Source organism: Glycine soja, chromosome 12 (genome assembly GCF_004193775.1).
Source record: "Glycine soja cultivar W05 chromosome 12, ASM419377v2, whole genome shotgun sequence".
NCBI classification, from domain to species: domain Eukaryota; kingdom Viridiplantae; phylum Streptophyta; class Magnoliopsida; order Fabales; family Fabaceae; genus Glycine; species Glycine soja.
In genome coordinates, this window is record NC_041013.1 from 6,268,326 (window position 1) to 6,288,308 (window position 19,983).

At 33.4% G+C, this 19,983-nt stretch overlaps 1 protein-coding gene and 1 pseudogene across 3 annotated transcripts; both read right to left on the reverse strand.

Moving 5' to 3' along the window:
• Positions 1-4,625: 4,625 nt before the first annotated feature.
• Positions 4,626-9,350, reverse strand: LOC114378244 (protein N-lysine methyltransferase METTL21A-like). Of its 3 annotated transcripts, none has more exons than XM_028336802.1 (10): positions 9,221-9,350; positions 8,779-8,883; positions 7,851-7,917; positions 7,255-7,320; positions 6,677-6,770; positions 6,416-6,526; positions 6,138-6,238; positions 5,675-5,749; positions 5,479-5,571; positions 4,626-5,338 (listed from the first exon to the last, which is right to left on the reverse strand). In XM_028336802.1, the coding sequence occupies exons 2-10, from the start codon at positions 8,790-8,792 to the stop codon at positions 5,045-5,047; spliced, it is 915 nt and encodes a 304-aa protein (XP_028192603.1). In that variant the 5' UTR covers positions 8,793-8,883; positions 9,221-9,350; the 3' UTR covers positions 4,626-5,044. The 3 variants fall into 3 exon arrangements, with proteins under 3 accessions (XP_028192603.1, XP_028192604.1, XP_028192605.1); XM_028336803.1 differs by lacking the exon at positions 9,221-9,350 and adding an exon at positions 8,978-9,150; XM_028336804.1 differs by having other exon boundaries at positions 5,034-5,338; positions 5,675-5,739.
• Positions 9,351-10,216: 866 nt separating this feature from the next.
• The window catches only part of LOC114380313, a 36,588-nt pseudogene continuing 26,821 nt past the window's right edge, over positions 10,217-19,983 (reverse strand).

The following is a 19,983-nucleotide window of genomic DNA, read 5'->3' on the forward strand; positions in this document are numbered from 1 at the left end:
CTCAGTCTTGCATAATTGACTCTAAAACAGCAAATGATACTTCCCCTTTTTCAACGTTGCTGGCAAAGTGAGCTGGAAATTTTTGTGTATGTTGTAATCGTCTCGCATGAGTGTAAGAGACATATATATTCATTCATTAAGTTGACTAAAGTGAAAATGAAATCAAGCACTTTAGCTTTATTAATTTTATACCTTTTCATTTGCACTTGTTTGTACCCTTGGACTAATTTTAAAATCTCCTCCTGCTCGGTGCTGATCGATAATATAATAATTTAGGCTTAAATAAATATAATTATGATTTTCTTATTTTATTTTATGAGTATAATTTTTGATTTCTCGATTTTAAAATTGAGGTATATGATGATTCTATTTTAAAAAATTAATGATTTTGGTCCTACCATTTTAAAATAGACACAATAAGTCCTTTTAAAAAATTTTTAATTTTCATCAAATTCTTAAATGCGTCTACGTTTTATTCATTTTGTTTTGGTCTAATTGAATATTAAATTTAATGATAACTGCTAATAGAACAAAAAGAAAATATATCATAAGGAAATCATTACTAGACATAGGATGATATGTCCATGCATTTAAGCAAACATCTAGAATTCAAACTTCATGTATTTTATTTGTTGAATCTTTTCAAAGGAATTTGAGGAATAGATAAATAAAATAGGTTTGTCATCGTGAGACATCATGGACAAGTAAATAAATAGATGTGGGTAGGATAAAATCACTTGAATTGATAAAGAAAAACCCTAAAATCATACATCCTAGGCAAATGAGGCATGCTAGGTCCTAACATTAGCATTCCATTGAATTCCCTATTCAATTCTTTGCTCTTAATTCTTTTGCTTTCTACTATTTATTATCACCCGTGATTGTTCCTATTCTTTCTTCTACCCCTCTCTTTAATTATTTCTTCACTTATAAATTGAAAAGTATACAATAAAAAGTACACAAAATCCCTATGAAATTCGACACTCGGTCTTTCGAGTTTTACTACTTGAACATTTGGTGCACTTGCCAAATTGTTAACACTTAACATATTCATTTAAGATATTTTTAAGAAATGATTTAATTAATTACAAAGTAAAAAAAATAAAAGAAATAAAACATAGACAAAATTAAATATTAAACCAAAATTATGGATTTTCTAAAATATAGGGATCATAATACGAATTTTCTAAAATATAGGGATCAAATGTTTGTATATTGAAATAGAAGACCAAAATTATGATTTTTTTTTTAAATATGAGAACTAAATATCTCAATTTAAAAATGGAGGGATCAAAATTACAGATTGAGTAAAATAAATAAACTAAAATTACATTTAAGCCTATTATATAAACTAAAAAAAAATAAAGTAATTGATAATATTAATTATATGAAGTTATAATAAACACTTAAAATGTTTATTATTTATTGATACGGAATATTTATTGATTTTTATCCATGATTAATTTTCGTTGAAGAATCTGATAAACTACTTTTAATAGATTCTTTTCTCACAAATACATTTTTTTTCATCCACAAACTCAAAACTAACCATTTACTTAAAATGATAGAATATAATATCATTCGAACCAAATATTTGTTTGGTGTGTTTAATTAGTTTTCTTTTCTGTTGAAAGAAATTCATTAAATGCAGAGTATAAAACAAAATAAATGTTTCTTGATCAGGAACTATCTATTATCATTTTTATATATAGCAGTCAATTATTATTTAACATGTGTTAAACAAACAATCTATGACTATCATAAATACACGCATATGCTTATGATAATATAGATCATACTTAACCAACAATTATTCAGTACAAAGACGTACGATGCATCGCCCTGGTCATTTTGGGTTGAACTTTGTAGGATGAATATTTGGAAGAATCAAGTAATCAAATTATAGAAGGACCCACGGAGGTAGGCAAGGTTTTAGTTCACCACTTCACCAAGTTTGGTTGGTATATGATTATGATGTATGATGTGACAATGATTTTTTATTTATTTATTTTTATATCTTCTATTTAGTGTCTGGACTTGGAAGCCCTCTTCCTGCTCTGTGCTCAGATCCATGTACAACACACAAATTTGAAAAATGTTACGTGTATATATATGCTCTATTTTATTTTTGGGTATACATGGGAAAATAAAATAAAGAAAGAAAGAAAGTGATAAATAAGAAAAAAGAGAAAAAATAAGATAAAATAAAAATTAAATATATGATAATAATCTTAAAAAATTACATATATTGTTATATAATATTTTTTTTTTATTTTCATCATATGATTTATTTTACACACTTATTCTTATATCTCATACAATTTTTTTTACAAATGTATTGTACGTATATAGTGAGTAGATGCGTGTATATTATAATGACGGAAAGTTCTAATATTCCATCAATTCCTTCAAAATACACGACTCTGTTTGAATAGTCTTCGTAAAAAACAATTTCAATTACACAGCTTGGTTTAGCCGCGGTTTTATGTTGAGCAGTTTGATCTTTAATTATGAGTGGCAGTAATTGCCAAAGCATTAGAATTTTTTGTTTTTATTTTTATTTGTTAGATTTGAATTGGAATCATATGTCATAACAATTTCAATTACAAATCAAATATGTACTTAATTAGTCAATTAAACTTACATTATAGCAACATGAAAACTTAAAAGCTGGTTTGTCTAAAGCCTGTGGGGTGAAGTGCACTGTAAAAGAAAATGAAGATGAGGTTTTGTGAAAGTGAAATAGAAAGAAAAGGATAGCAGAGAAAAGTCAAAGAGGTCCTAACTACACTGAGATACCATGGACAAAGATATCCTTGTCGATTGAATGAGGACAAAGATATCCCAATATCTTAACTAAATTTTGTATTATTAGTGTCAATAATTTAATTTTTTATTGTTACTACTTAATATTACACATTATTTGTAATCTACCCTTATAATTAACATTCTCTCATTTTCATCAACATTACAACTTTTGTTTTTTCTTAGTCCGTGGATGAGGTTCTAGGGACAAGGGTCAGACTCACTCACACGTGCATGCACGCTCCATTAACAGTAACCAATTCTGAATCAGTCACTTCAAGTAGATAACAAATTGAAAACTGCTAGCTAGCAAGTTTTAATTTCCATGTTCATTATAAACGTTGACCTTTATTTTGTTTCTCTTACATGTGACAGATTAAACAATGAAATTAGCTACATTTATTATTTACCATTGGATTACAAATTTTCCATTTGTTTGATGAGATTGGTTTCCTACTTTGAAAATTTTGAAACTAGGTGGCCAATGGAGTGGTATAAAAAAGACAAGGCATCGCTAACAAAAAATGCAAGAGTCAAAGCAAAAGGGTAATGATTTGGTGCTGTTGACACTTATTATGACAGCAATTTCTTCATGGTCCTGCACTTCTTCTTCCTTTTGCCTTGATTGATAAGTTACCACTTATATATCTGTTGTCCGGTCTATCACGTTAATTTATGATAGGACCCTCTTCACTAGCTATTGACAAATGCACTGCAATTCATGATCACCTATCTGTCTTTTTAGGCCTTATTTTCTGTCAGAAGAATCAGTTTCATTGATTCAAATTGCCTAAGTCTGACTATTTATTGAAAACAAGGTGTTTTGAAAACTTCACTGAAAAATTAATTATTGCATAAGTGTCTTCGGAATAATTTGTTTTTTGAAAAGTGTTATATATATATTTTAAAATAAATAGGTTCAACATTTATTAAAAAATATGATTCATTATTTTATTAAAGTTTAACTAATCATTTAGTCATTATAATTTTTAAACTTATCCATTTTAATTTTTATAGTTAATATATGAGTTTTTTAGTCTCTAAAATTTAATAAGTGAATTTTTTAATCTATTTCTATCGTTAATTAAAATTTTTTAACAACAATAATCTTTTGAGTATTAAAATGTAAACTTCAGGCAATAAAAAATTCACTTATTAATTATAAAGACTATAAATGATAAATTTAAAAATTATAAAAACTAAATAAATAATTAAATAATAGGTAAAACAAATTTGCATAGGAGGATTTCACATATACCAACAATAAATGATCATTTGATTTGTGAATGTGTGAACCGATGACCATTTATATTATTTTAACTAATAAAGTTGCTCTAGATCATATATGATCTACTTTTTATTCTTTTTTCAGGTTTTCTATTATAAGATGTTAAATTATTTCATTGGTAAAGATTAATTATTAACAAAACTAGTAAATACTTCATATTAATATATAAAAAAATAATCTACCACAAGCAAATGGACTTAAGATGTGCCATTTGATGCAGAAAGATTTATTGTAACCGATGATATGATTCTAACTTTGTTCCAGTGTTGCATCTAACTCTTATCTGTCCAGGGGTTCTGAAATCCATGCTCAAGAAATTTTGATCATGAAAAAGGTTAACACTCATTAAAAGCTCACTAAAGTGTAACCTATGTATAACTCTCTTTAAAGATTGTGTTACAACCAGTCAACCAATACGTAAAAAAACAAGTGACTAATATTTCTCTTCGACTAAAGAAAAATAGTAAAAGACAACAAACACGTGACATCAACGTTGCTCAAAATTCAGTTTATTTTAAGACCACCGAAGATGTCATCCAAAGCAAAAAGAAGATGGTTACTCTATTTCAAGGAGGCAGAACCCTTGACAAATGTTCTGAAGATCTCTTGTATCATGCATAATAAGAATAACCATATTACATGGTGCAGCATCCAGGCATCATGCAAATGTTTTCTAGTTCGGGCAAACTTAAGGTCAATGCTTCAGCATTGATACACCTACACTTAAACAGAGATTGGAATCCAGCAAGTCATAAAGAAAAGTGGGTCATGTAAAGGTGAAAGTGCATGTTTAGTATTTTTTGTGGGGGGTGTTACTTTTCAGAATGTAACAAAAAACAATTTCTAGTTTCGGTAAATTAAACCGAACCGAACATACTTGAAGCATATGCATATGACTATCATGATGTATTTGCTATGACAATATATCCCCCAGACCAACAACTCTCAAAATCAGGATATTTTTACATCTTTTAAAATCCTTGCAGCCATTGCTCCATACCTTCTGGCTTCCCACTCACTAAGCTTTGCATTTTGTGAGATTGGCTTACTGTGATCCTCAACATTTTCTTCAACGAGACCAGATCCTTCTACTACAACATTTCCCTCCCTGCTTTTATCCTCCACAACAGTTTCCACATCAACTTTTTCAACAGTTGCCTGACCTGGGTTCTCTGTGCACTCTGCAGATTGTTTGAATCCCATAATGAAGAGTTGAATACTTGGATGTTGAAATGTTTCATCCATCTGCACAAAGTGAGGCCTTCAGCGTGATTCCAACTAGTTAACCAAACTCACCTATTTTTTAACATAACTGAAAATAATATTGCTAAATGCTAATCCAAGACTTATATTAGCGATAGCCACAACACATTAGAATAGCTTACCTTGGACTTCGCGACAGTCTTGACATCAAAGTTTCTTTTCCACTTCTGAAGCATCTTCTCATGGACGCTCGTAGAGCGGATCTCATAGCCCAACTTCATTTACAAATTCAAAATAAAATAGGAAATAAGTGAATAATCCAACTTTATTGCTATGAGAAATCAGTGCATAGTTTAATCGAAAAGTTGAACAAGGTACCATAATTGTAGTCCTTGGTCCAGATAAAGCAAGTATTGTCTGTAATAGAGGCTCCAATAGATGCTCTACATAAACATTCAAAGAAATACAGCAAAACAAATAGTTACATAATGTTCCACTGAGGGTAGAATGACAATCAATTTGTGAGTAATATACCAAAATAGTCCCTAGAAAGGTACGGGCACTAGTCAATTTAGTCCTCAAAATTACAAAAAAATCATTTCAGTACTTAAAAATTAAAATTACCAAATAGTGATCATTTTGGTCCCTGCAATTACAATAAGTACTAAAATGACAGTTGTTTAGTAATTTTAAAACCAAAATGATATTTTTTTGAATTTAAAGGATTAAATTGACTAAGGGCTAAAATAACCAATTTTTGATAATTTCAGCAATTAAAATCACATTTTTGTAAGTAGCATTCACTTCACATTGTTTGCAGAAAGGCCTGTTCTACACTTACAACATCAGTGCCAATAATGTAGTCAAATGGAGGACCAACAGCCTTAATGTGACTCTCATCTCCCCACTGAAGCTCAGCCACCTTGATCGAACCAAATGACTCTAAAAAAAATTGATTTCCAAGTATGATACTATTTACTATCATTCACATCCAGACAGAATCACCAAAGATAAGTACAATGACAATTAAAAAATATAGAAAGAATTTAAAATAAATAAATAAATAAAAATATATAACACAAATGTCAATGAGGATGGCTAAAAAATTTCAAATCAAACCAGGATTCTTTTGCATGATCCTTGAAATATTACGCTCAACATTTCTCTGTAACAATGGCAAAACCTCCTTTTGGTCTGTCACAATAACATCATACCCCAACAAAGCCATGCCTGCAAAGGAACTGCAAATCAGACTAGGCATCACCCACCAACCTAAGTACTGAAAGTAGGGTAAAGATAGACCAATTTCAACAAGAAGTGCATATAGGAAAAGTAAATTGATTCAATAAACAAATGTTTAACAATAGTTTTATAACTCACCAATACCAGAAACACCACAGCCAGCTCCTAGTTCAATTACACGTTTTCCTTTAAGTTTAGCTGGGGAAAACTTTCCCTTTCTGCAATTCCGTTCCTGAAACAATGTAAGATGCACCCTAAGAAATCAAGATAATGGGAATTTAGAATATTACATGACCTAGTTCATCTTCAAAAGGATCTCTTAACTTAAGATCATATCCCTAACGAAGAGAAAATGTGACTTGTTTTCATTCATGTCATTTAAGTTTTCTTTTCCCATTACTTTCTGAAAGCAAAGACCTATGGCAATAAAGGTGATTTATATGCATTCATGTCAAATTTTGTTCATGCAAAGTTTCAAGAGTAAGTTCAAGTCCAAGGTTTATCTGTCTGGACATCTAGTTTTTCATGGACACTGCAAAATTACAAGGTACGCATCATCTATGCTTTAATAAATGAGAATCTAAGGAATAATTGAATAAATCCGTTAAATTCTACAGTTACGTAAAAATACACTTAGGGTCTAATAAACTTTCGCATTCATGAAAAGAGTAACAGGACATTCCAGAGCATGTGATTGTGAGGAGCACACAGCTTACAAGAAACTTGACAAACACAAGTGATGCATCCCATACTGTAGTCCCTAAGTGCTTGGAATTGGGATCCTATAGAAAACAAAGATTGAATTGTCAGAGATTTGATATAAACATTTGTAAGAAAGAAAAAACAGCAAACATAGAAATATCAGAAAGTATCAATCTTCAATAAACCATAGTCAAGTCAATGTCTAGAAGCTGAGCAATAAGAAAAGATCTCAGTCAACATATAATAATTTGTAGGCACATGGTACATTGGTCAGTCATGATTTCAAAAGTTTCCAATGCAGTTCATCATCTCTACTGCTTATTGCCATTGTATTGCCCTCTATCTGACTGGTTCTTCTTTCTCCCAAATATTTAGGGAATACTTGCTAATAAAACAGAAAGTTAAAGTCTGTAATGCACATTGAATGTCCTTGGTGCACCAGTGAACTATCATCATTCTTTGTGATGCTTATGTACCTAGAATTTTCTAAAAGGAGACAGTTTTCTGGATGTGCAAAAAGATAACAAAACTAAAGTTCAATTGACCTATTGCAGAAAAGAACACCCTCCTCAAAGCACCCTCCAAACACGTTTTAAAAACAGTATAATACCTGAGAAAACTGTAACTCATGGCCCATAACCTCCAATGGCATCTCAAATGTGGTTGGGGAATTTAACCTGGTAAACAATCATGAGTATACTGAAACAAGTATTTATAGTATGAAACAAACCACGCTTAAATGGAATCATTCAATTGTCTTAACTGTTGTAGGTTCTGCATGTACAATATTTTTTTCTAAACAGAAAAAAATGTGTTTTTAATTGTGTTGTTGAGATTGTTGTATCCAATTATCGACTTAATAACATGATGGGGGCGTGACAAAAGGCAGGGAATACCTAATCTTATGTGGTCACTGGGTATAATTTCCACCAATTCATAACAAGTGAAAGTCAAAGCAGCACATCTCAATTCAATGAAAGGGGTGGAAGAGCAACAACCAAATAGCAGGATAGCTTCAAGTCTTTATTCAGAAAAGGACTACCAAGTTAATCTTTCAATCAATAAATGCTACCACACATCTCTTAAAGCCTTATTACATTTGAAAAGAAATCCATGGTTCCATGAACATTGCAATTTATTCTTGAATGACAAGTTGAAGAAAAGCAAACAGGTTATAACTTCATACCTAATGATATCGGGTCTTGCTAACCAGTATCCTTAGGACATTGGTTAAAGAACTAAAAAGAGAAAGTATTTATTGTGAAAATCATAAGAGAGTGTAAAACAAGTTAAGGACAATGCAATTTTGTACATCCCAATAAAAAAATTTCTTCTTTTAGTTTCTTAATCAATACCCTAGCACGTGTTAGCAATTGCCAATGATATATTACTGCACACAAAATAGCATTGCAATACCAACAACAACAATAAAAACTACTAATGCACATATACTAATGTTGCCTGGAAAGATCCATTTTCTTTCCAACAGAAAAACAGAGAAAGGACAAATACATAACAGATTAAGAAGGAATACATACCTGTCAGGCTCCATAAGATCACAGCCTTCAAAGAAAATTCCTTAATAAGAAAGATGAATCTAGCAGACTTATCTCCCACCTAAGGTCATGCGCTAAGCTAAACCACTGGTAAAGTAAACAGGGGAAAAAAAATTATTAAAAATTTATTAACTACGTAGAGAAACGAACACGCTTGAAGGGGGGCAACAATAACACTCACGCAATATGGTAATGACAAAGAATTTAACTCCGAATAATTTTTTAGGTATCAGAGTGTTTTTCCTAACCAAAACCCTAGCCTGTTCAAATCATTGATAGAAGTTGAATTGCATTATTTTCAGTCATTCCTATCCAATTTAAAATATTTACAATAATATAGTTTATCTTTTCATGGAGAAAAAATTGAAGTGAAAGTGACCAGAAAGCATATAACGAAAAATGAGATTGAGATGGGAGAGTGAACCATGAAACAGGAAGATTGAACTCAGAGTGATTCAATCGGAGCTATATGGTTTGCAGCTACAGTAACAGCACACAGCAGAAACCTAGGTGGAGTGTAACTTCAACTTCGGATCAGCAATGTGTATTTTTATATTATTTATTTTAAAAAAATTAGACGGTGTCAATTTAATTCCTAAAAATAACAAAATTATAAAAATGGTATAGAGAAGTGAAAAAATGTCTATCAATTTCCTCCCATGGTTAAGGCTATATTTGAACGGAAAAGCAACAATTTTTTTTTCTGTTACGTTTGCTGCTAAGGAAAGTGAGAATATGCTTTGGAAAACATACAACGGAGTTCCTAACGATTCTCAAACATTGTTAAAGTTGTGTTTGCAAAATCGTTTCACTGCAGATAACAGATATTCTCTCTTAAGTAACTTTCAAACTGATATTCAAACATGCAGTAAATTGTTTCGATTAAACTTAACATGTTTGCATACATGACACATTTTACATATATATGGCACTTCCCATGTACACATCATTGTCAATCAACTAGATTAAATTAACAATGATTTTTTTATTGCGTGGAACGTCACAAGTTCGTTTCTTTGTTACTTTTTGGATAAATTATCATTTTAATTTTTGAAAGTGTATTACTATGATAATTTAGTTATTTATTTTTTATTTAATCCCTGAGTGTATACAAAATAAGAAAATTATATCCTGCATACAACTTAATAAATATATATTTTATAATTTAATGTCAAGTTATTCTCCAATAGTATTTTTTATGACTCATATATAAATAAAAATAATTAATTTCACATTAATTAAGAAAATTAATTAACATTATTTAATTTTATTTATTTCAAATAAAAAATAAAATTATTTCTAAAATATTTTTCATTGGAACTTGATCATAGATCAAAAAGACTTATTGAAAATAAAATTATAATTAAAAAAGTAAATAAAAAAATTAATTAAAATTTTTTATATTTAAGTTTAATATACAAGATTATTTTTTGTTTAATATCAAAATTAATCCCCAAATATTATAATTTAATAAAAAATAATTTTACAAAATTAACAACATGCATATCCAATTTCCCTCCCATCCAGCTTTTCAACATCTGAAGTGCAACTTTTGGTTGATCCGTAGGGACCAAGTGCCCCAGCCCCATGCACCTGTTGTAGCACAAAAATTAACAGTGTTTCCAAAAGTAAAATTAACAGTTTCATACTATGACACTCAAGAGTACAACCCTGAACACAATTACACAAACCTTGGGAAAAGAGAGAGGTCCATAGCTATTAAGAGATCCTGCTTCTACACCATCAACCACAAATTTCGCTGTAGGAGATTTTCCAAATGCCTTTTGGCCTGACCACTCCATGCCATGAACCCACCTTGAATTCCCTGCCAAACGAAAATCACATCAAAAATTGAATCTAACATATACTTTGTCGTTCCCTGATACCCTTTCAATTAATTCATATTCTATAAGAAAATAATTAATTATATCAAATTTATCAATTATTATAAAATTATTAATTTTTTTTATCTTTATATTTACTTAATTATTTTTTATTAATATTTAAAGAAAAAATATTTAAAGAAAAATATATAAGAAAAATAATAATTAATGTAGTTAAAAATTAAAAAAATGATCTTAAAAAAAATTTCTGAAAAAATCTTGTAATTAGAGACCGAGAAATTACTATATAGTTTTTTCAACTCAAAAACAATTATGCTCCAATCTCCAAATGAATCAAGTAGTAGGCTCACCAAGCCAATTCCATGAGATCTTCTTCGATCCCCTACATACACAAGCAACTTGATTCCATCCTCAAGAAGAGCAGGAATCCCCACTTCAAGGTTTGTCATCCAATCTTGCAGCAGAGCATTGTGCATTGTTGTACTGCATAAAACATACTGCAAGTCATCCCTCACACCTAAAGCACTCTTCACTTTCTGCTGGTTTAACAACGTCTCCACGTTACTAAAGTCATAGCACAATTCTCCCTCACACTTCTTTATGTCATAGTATTGCACTTTGTGTATCAGCACCTATGAAGCACCGACACGGACACAGACACGGACACCGGACACGACACGGATACGGACACGTGGACACCTGTAATGTTCAAAATATAGAACGTAATACGGGTGTCGTGTCGGTGTCGGACACTGACACGGACGCGTGTCGGACACCGGACACGACAAAGAGCTGAAGTGTCCGTACTTCATAGATCAGCACAATGCAATAAGTAAACTGGACTTCACCATTTTATCCTATCCAACACTTAAGTAGGAACAAAAAGGCATTTTTTTTCATTATTACTTACTAAGTATGTTTTGACAAATAACTAACGCAGTCGCGCAACTTTGTCCACCTTGATTTTCTATAAAATAAAACACAAACAACATCACACAGTGAAACAATATACATTAGTAAAAAAGGGATGTGTGAGTGATAAAGGGAAAAAGAACTTGTACCGCAAGTTTTTGCGGCTTGTTCACACCCTGGGATTAACTTGCTGATATTGTCGTACGCAGCCTTTGTAATTATTCCGTTGTCTAACGCAAAATCTGGGTATGCTGGGTATTGAATTGCAGGATTTGTTAACCCATTACCAATAGCAAAACCCTGGTGTTATATCATATGAATCAATACAGGCAAAAGCAAGAAAAAATAATTCATTATATAAATTATATACTAGAAATAGTGTAAGACCTCGAGGTTTATATGGATTTCTTATTTTTGCTTATTTCATTGAAGCCAAAAGATAAGGTGTATACATATTGGAAATCGGATTTTTATTACCAAAATTTATGTGACTTAAATGCAAAAATAAGAAGCAGAATAATACAGGTACAACATTACAAGAGAATAGTTGGAGAGTTTTTCATTGTTGGGAAGTTTTTCTTTAGTACAACATTACAAGAAAATTATTCTCATTTTCGCATCACATAATCTCATTGTTGGAGTGTTTTTTTATTGAACACTTTTGATGTAAAAACTCTAACTGTCTATTTAATATTATTACTAGTGTTCTCTACTTCTATATGGGTTAATTTTCTGTATTTGTGGCTTGATCACCCAATTATATGTTTTGTTAGAATTTAAGTATTGAAAAATGTTTCTAGTCCTTAGAACTTGGTAGAGCACACTACTAGAAATATTGTATTTTACGACGCACATTCTACGTCGGTCATACATTACCCGACGTAGTAATGCACACGGTGGCATTTCCGTAAATATATAAGTTTTATATACGGCGCCTTTCGTATACGACGACGTTTCACTTAAACGCCGCGTTTGTAGCTTTGGTGGAACTAATCTAAGACGGTGTGTTTGAAGACACCGTCGTAGTTGTGGTCAGAGACAAAGACGGTGTTACGTGTGCACCATCTTTAATTTTGTTCTTTAAATACTCCTTGTTTCACGATGATTCAACACTCTCGCGTCCTCGAAAAAGCTATACCAAAACCCTAATACCTGAGCGCTCTGTTGCCTGAAGTCATCCCAGCGACGACTCCGTCGTGCCCACCGTCACATTGCCTTTTCGACCACCAAGAACAAAAACCCTAGCCATTGTTCTGACCACCACCACATATCCGATCTCGTGCCCTTTGGAGTGGTGTCGTGACCTTGCTTGTGTGAAGGTAAGCATGTCGAAGTTTTTGAGTTCTTGTTTCATAATATAAGTTTTTTAGTTCTTGTTTCATAATATAAGACTTTTAAAATGTGATTATCGACTTCTTGAGTTGCCCTAACAATGTCATCGTTGAATATGCGAAAAGGATTTGAAGGCCAAAGGGTTTAGTTAAGTCAGAGTACTAACGAAGTTGATGTTGTTGGTTGTTTTGGTTTCGCGTTTTTGTTATCTGGATTGGTGCACTTCGAGCATAGGTTGTTGGATTTATTACATATGCAATTGTGGTTTCGATTATTTTCTTCCATTATTACATATGCGAAGCATGAATCAAATGAGAAGCATGAATCAAATGTGCCAAAATGTTCTGGAAATTTGGGTGTTAAAAACTCTTACAGTGTAATTGGGTTTTGTTTGGCAATTTTTGTGCAAAATTTATGTTTGTTTGTTTCTTTACCTCTCTTTGCTTATAATTTATGATTCAAATTAATACATAAGATCAGTTTTCTCATCTTCATTTTTTCATAGCAGATAAAGAGGGAAATATCCACCTTGAAGCTGCTGAAGCATCCGAACGTGGTTAGATTATAAGAGGTAACATCCTAACCTGTTTTTTGTTTTTTTTTTTGTTGACCATGTGTTTTTTCTTTTTCTTTTTCTTGTTTACGTGTAAAAGTGCAGTTAATGCAGTTTAAAATCATTGATTTTATAAGTATTTCCATTTTTTATGTGTTGTTTTGGCATTTCTCTACTTAGTCAGAAAAAGTTAGCTTCGCTTTTATTTTCTTTGTGGAAACATGTGTTACTTGGTTATCGGATCAACAATGTATACAGGTTTTTCACTCATTTACATAGTCAGCAAATTGGAGTAATTAAGCACACAACTCAAACTAAGAGTCCAATAACTGGTATTCGAGTTGGATAATTATTTGCGTTGTGTACTTTGGGTTTGAATTATTTTTGTTACATTTTTCAGAGGAACTTAGATCAATTGGAAGACTTACTCAACAAGGTTAAATTGAAGACCATAAGGACTGAACCACCTTCTGCATCTATTGCTGGCACAAGGTACTTTTTGATTATTAATTTTGATTGTGCGTTTACAAATGATTAAAAAAAAAATTCTTATGGGGTGTTATTGGTTGGTAAGTTGGTGTATCTTTGGTGTTTCTGTAGATTCTGTAGTTGCTGCGTTACAATTTGTGGCTCCCTCTGCAAAGGGATTCTTTTTGTAAAATCATTTTGACTTAGATCCTATTTGAATGTTTCAACACGACCCACAGTAGGATATCAGATCATTATGGTGTATTTAGGAGCAGATTATCATATTTATACTAATAAGTATATCCAAATGCAAATGTTTTTTTTTGTTTTTTGTGTTTATATTATAATTATTGAGTCAGTATGCTGTTTCCTTTTAGAAACAAATGACAGCCACTCAGAGAATAGTATACATTACTCTCTTTCATCTCTTTTCATTCCTCACACTTTCATCCATTTTCATTCATGTATACCAAACCCATTGTAAAAGTTTGATAGGTCCTGCATTTAAAGTCAAATCAAAATTCAATCCTTAAGAAATAAGGTTGTTGTCTTAAATAGAGAAAAGTAGGACAGTAATATCCACTCCAGGAATAACATAAAATTCGTAATCTTGAATAGTTTCCCAAAATTTAGAATCCTAGTTAGCATAAAGTGCTATCTGTCAGCCTATTGAGATCAAAAGTTTGATTCTGAAAAATGATAGCATTTCTGAGCCTCCAAATTTATACTGTAGCTGCTATCCACCACATTGTCCTTCTTGTGTTAGAAACCTTTGAAGTTGCTGAGGAGTAGTGCTGGATAAAATTATCCAAAGGCCTACAGTGAAACACCTTGTCTTCCTTTACCCAAGAAAGGTATTCCCACCATATAGCCATAGTTTTGCCACAGGTGAAAAATAGATGGGATGCGGATTCGGGTTGATTGTGACAGAAGGGACATAAATCATTATCTACCTGAATCTGCCTCTTGATCAAGTTGTCCTTCGTGGGAAGTCTGTCCCATAATAACCTCCAAACAAAAGAAAGGGCTTTAGGAGGAAGTTTGATCTCCCAAAGTTTCTTGAATCCCAGGTACAGACCTTGAATGTACCATCTCAGATTTAATAACTTGATAACCAAATTTAGTTGACAAAATCCCAGAGGATTCAGCTCCCCAAACCCAGGTATCATTGAGATTGTTGTTAACTCTGATTTGGTGGATGTGATCAATGAAAATAGAGGCTAGCTGCACCTCATTATCAAACAAGTGTCTTCTCCAAACCATATTCCAGACCCATCCATTCTCTGTCCAGGATCCCACCTCTGCCACCCTTAAATCTCTTTGGGAAGAAATACTGAATAACTCATGGAATTGATCCTTTAGAGGAACTCCTTCATCACCCCAAGGATCTTCCCAAAAGAGGAATTTGTCACCTCTCCCCAGCTTCCACCTGATTTGATTATCAGCACTGACCACATTTTGCTGTTGAAAGATGGCCCTTAAATCAGCCCACCAAGTAGAGAAATACTGCTTTCGAGGACCATACTCCAATCCCCTCCAGCCATTGTACATAGAGATCAGAATTCTGGTCCAAAGCTGGTCTGGTTGGTGGAACATCAGCCACTTCCATTTGAACAACAGAGCCTTGTTAAGACTTGGAAGATCTCTAATCCCCAACCCTCCCATATGCTTAGGAGAGCAGCACTGGCTCCAAGAAATCCAAGCAATCTTCCTACTATCTGGTTTTCCCCCCCATAGGAATTCTTTGGAATTCAACTTACTAGTGTGTTTGGATTAGATTGATGGTGAAAAAAATCAATTAAATTTTCATGATAAAGATAAAGTGATAAATAGTTCTTTCTGTTTTTTTTATGGTATGGCCATTATTTTGTGGGATAAAATGGATTGTTGTGTTTTATCCCAACACAATATATACATTGCGGCGGTTTAAAAATTAAAATACTGATTGGCTATAAACGTCACAAAGCATACAGTTGTGGTTTATTTGGTCTTAGCATTTATTGGCGGCTATAATTTGCCACAATGTTTTTTCTATTATTTTTTACCCCTTTTTGAATTTTAATGATCTAAATTAAAACAAAAAAATTTCTAAACATCTTGTCTTCAACAACATTGGAACAGCTCTGAGCTCTCTCTGGTCCTCAATTTGTGCTTTTTATCCTCCAGTTGCAACACCCTAACTCGCTAAGTCACACGCAGCACCGTGATTTTCTGCAGGTTCTCATCCTTAAACCTTAATTTCGTCCCTTGATTAAATTAATAGTTATATATATATATATATATATATATATATATATATATATATATATATATATATATATATATAACCCTAATCTATACTATCTGTCAAATGACCAGACCAAAGACCCCTAATTTAATCGCAGGTCGTCATTCCTGCCAGCAGAACACAGAGGCCAGCATCGTGTGTTGTTCAATCTAAGGTACCTTCTGCCTGCGTTCGTTCTATCAGTTATAGTTTCATTGTTTATTGCATTTGAGGTGGACATGAACTCCCCTGTTATGATATGTTTCCTACTTTGTAACTGTTAACTGTCATTTCTGTCATTAAGTTTCTTTTTTTTTTTGCACAGCAAAAATCTATATATAATTTTATATATATTGTAGTACTAGGAGTACTGCATACAGGAAAAAGAGTACAAGGCAAAATTGCCTAACCCATCTGAAAAATACAAGATAACGTTATCTGAAACAAAAAATCAATCCCTAAGACAGCTCCTCCCTCAAACTAGTGGACCATTGATTAAAATGGATATGGAAATCTTTGTCCATACATTTTAACCAGGCCCAAGAATGGAATAAAGCTTCATCCATGACTTTTTCGGAGTTGAAATTCTGGTTATTAAAAACCATTGAATTTCTATGTTTCCAAATAGTCATGGATAGAGCTATCCAAAGCACTGCCCATCTATTGTCTATACATCTTTTGCTACTCCATCTTGAGAATTGGGTGAAGTGATCTTTAGGATCAATGGTGAAGGGACCCACTCTGTCAGCCCATCTCAAAATCTCCCACCAAAGGCATCTAGTTCTTGTGCAATCAAACATGACATGACCAATAGTTTCCTCCTCTCCATCACATAAAGGACAGGAATATGATGGAAGGCACACCTGCCTCCTTCTTAAATTAGCCTTAGTAGGCAGTCTATCTTTAAAGATTCTCCAAGAGAAAGCGGCTGCTCTTGGAGGAATTTTCAAATTCCACATAAACCTGGAAGCATTATCTTCATAATCTGATCCGCCGTCTTCCATGAGGAAATTGTATGCTGACTTTGTGGAATAGGATCCACTAGGTTCAGCCCTCCAAGTGAGATAATCCATTCTAGAAGAGTGAATCTGAGCCCCATCAATCTCATCCATGAAAGCTGCCACCGTATCAATTTCATGATCGAAGAAATTTCTCCTCCATTGAAACTTCCAATCCCACCCATTGTCAATATTCTGACCCATTAAATTGATAGTGAGGTCCTGTTGCTGACTCACCTGATATAAAACAGGGTATTTGTCTTTAAGGGTTATATCATCTTCCCTCCATTTGTCTTTCCAAAACTGGATTCTGGTCCCATTGCCCACCTTCCACCTCAAGTTATTGGCCAAACTATTCTGATGTTGCTGCTGGAAGATCGATTTTAAATCCTTCCACCAAGGAGAATTGTCAACACTACCTCTACCATGTAATAAGGCTTGCCATCCCCCATATATAGACACTAAAGTTCTTGCCCAAAGCTGATGGGGATTATTTGCCACCTGCCAACCCCATTTGCCTAGTAAGGCTTCATTGAACTTGTTCAAATCTTTAATACCCAATCCGCCTCTGGCTTTTGATAAACAGACTGTATCCCATTTAACCCAAGGGATCTTAGAAGTGTCATTGTCGCCGCCCCAAAGGAAGTTTCTTTGGATAGCTACTATTTTTTGAGCAACTTTTTTGGGAATTCTGTAGAAAGACAACAAATAAATAGGCATTGCTGTCAAAACAGAGTTGATAATGGTAATGCTGCCCCCCATAGAAAGGCATCTGTGCTTCCAAGATGCCAGCTTGGTCTGAAATTTGTTGATGATAGGCTGCCAAACACTCCCACTTTTTGGACTAGACCCCACTGGAATTCCTAGATATAAGAAAGGAATATCCATCTGCCTGCAGTTGAGAAAAAGAGCCGCATCTCTACACCACTCCTCAGATTTTCCAAAGCATCCAAATTGACTTTTTGAATAATTAATCTTGAGTCCAGAAGCCAACTCAAAACATGATAGGATAGACTTTAGAACTCTGACATTGGCTGAAAGAGCATTACCAAAGAATAGAGTGTCATCTGCATATTGCAGAATATTTATATCTTCCTTCAAACTTCCAACTTGATAACTGCTGTACAGATTTTTGGATATAGCTGTCCTCATTAAACCTGTAAGCCCTTCTGCCACCAAATTAAAAAGGAGGGGGGCAAGGGGGTCACCCTGCCTTAAACCTCTCTTGGGTGCAAACTCCGAGGTGGGACTTCCATTAATTAAAATGGAAACTGATGCAGTAGCAAGGCAACCATGGATCCACTTTCTCCACCTTTCACAAAAACCCATCCTTAACATCATGTAATTAAGAAAGCCCCAAGAGACCGAGTCGTAAGCTTTTTCAAAATCAACCTTGAAGAACATGCAAGGTTTATTTTTTGATTTAGCTTCAGCTATAACCTCATTAGCTATCAACACTCCATGCAAAATATGCCTTCCTTTCATAAAGGCTGTTTGCCTTTCATCAATCAGCTGAGGTAGAATAAGGGCTAATCTATTAGCCAAGACCTTGGATACAACTTTGTAGACACAGCCTATAAGAGAAATTGGCCTATAATCGTTAAAAGCTTGGGGATCCTTGATCTTGGGAATAAGAGCTATGAATGAGGCATTGCTTCCTTTTGGGAAAGAAGCATTATAATAAAACTCATCCATGAAACGCATAAAGTCAGGCTTCAAAGTCTTCCAAAACTTCTTGATAAAATTGAAATTAAGCCCGTCCAGGCCCGGACTTTTATCACCATCACAGTCCCACACAGCTGAGGTTATTTCAGCATCAGAAAATCTAGACACAAGGGCTTCATTCTCACTTTGACCAATGGAAGGTAGCTGCACACCATCCATGGTTGGTCTATTGAAATTCTGCTCAGAAAATCTTTCTTTAAAATGATTGAAAGCCTCAAATTTAACCCTACTAGGGTCCTGAACCCATTCCCCATCAATGATCAATCCTTGAATAGCATTATGTCTTCTTCTATGATTTATCAGCTTGTGGAAGTAAGCTGAATTTCTGTCCCCTTCCTTTAACCATTTCACTCTAGCCTTTTGCCTCAACATAGATTCATAGGCATTAGCAGCTTGCCATAATTGCTCCTGAAGAGACTTCTTGAGCTCCCTTTCAGATTGATTCATAATTCTGTTAGATATACCAGCCTCCAAAGCATTCAACTCCTTCTTTAAAACCTGAATTTTCTTAGCATTAATAACTCCATTGGATGAACTCCACTGTCTAATGCAGGCTTTAATGAACTTCAATTTTTGCTTGAGTGCGTATCCTCCCCATCCATTAGGGTGATAATTGCTCCATTTAAGGGTCACCATTTCCTGAAATCCCTTGTCCTGCAGCCACCAATCCATGACCTTGAAAGGCTTAGGACCCCAATCAACACTTTTGGATCTTAGAAGGATAGGGCAATGATCTGAAAAATCTCTGTCTAGTACAAACTGTGTTGTATCAGGCCAAAGAGTCAACCAATTATCAGAAATGAAGAACCTATCCAACTTGCTCATAACACTTCCATTAGGTCTGATCCAGGTATATTTTCTACCTATAGATCTAACCTCTTCTACAGCCATAAGAGAAATCCAGGAATTGAATTCCTCAATACTGGATGCATTAGCCAGATTCTGAGATGAACTCAATCTCTCATTATGATTTCTTATCGAATTGAAATCTCCTAAGATACACCACAATTCATTTTGATAGGAGGACTTCAAAAGCAGAATCTCTTCCCATTGATTTCTCTTCCCTTGTATATCACAAGGCGCATAAAC

Excerpts from the sequence above, each read along its gene's own strand:
- LOC114378244 (XM_028336802.1), bottom strand. Across the intron at positions 6,527-6,676 it reads CTGTGGTGTTTCTGGTATTG|GCATGGCTTTGTTGGGGTAT; the intron begins GTGAGTTATAAA and ends GTTCCTTTGCAG. Across the intron at positions 5,339-5,478 it reads AGACTGTCGCGAAGTCCAAG|ATGGATGAAACATTTCAACA; the intron begins GTAAGCTATTCT and ends CACTTTGTGCAG.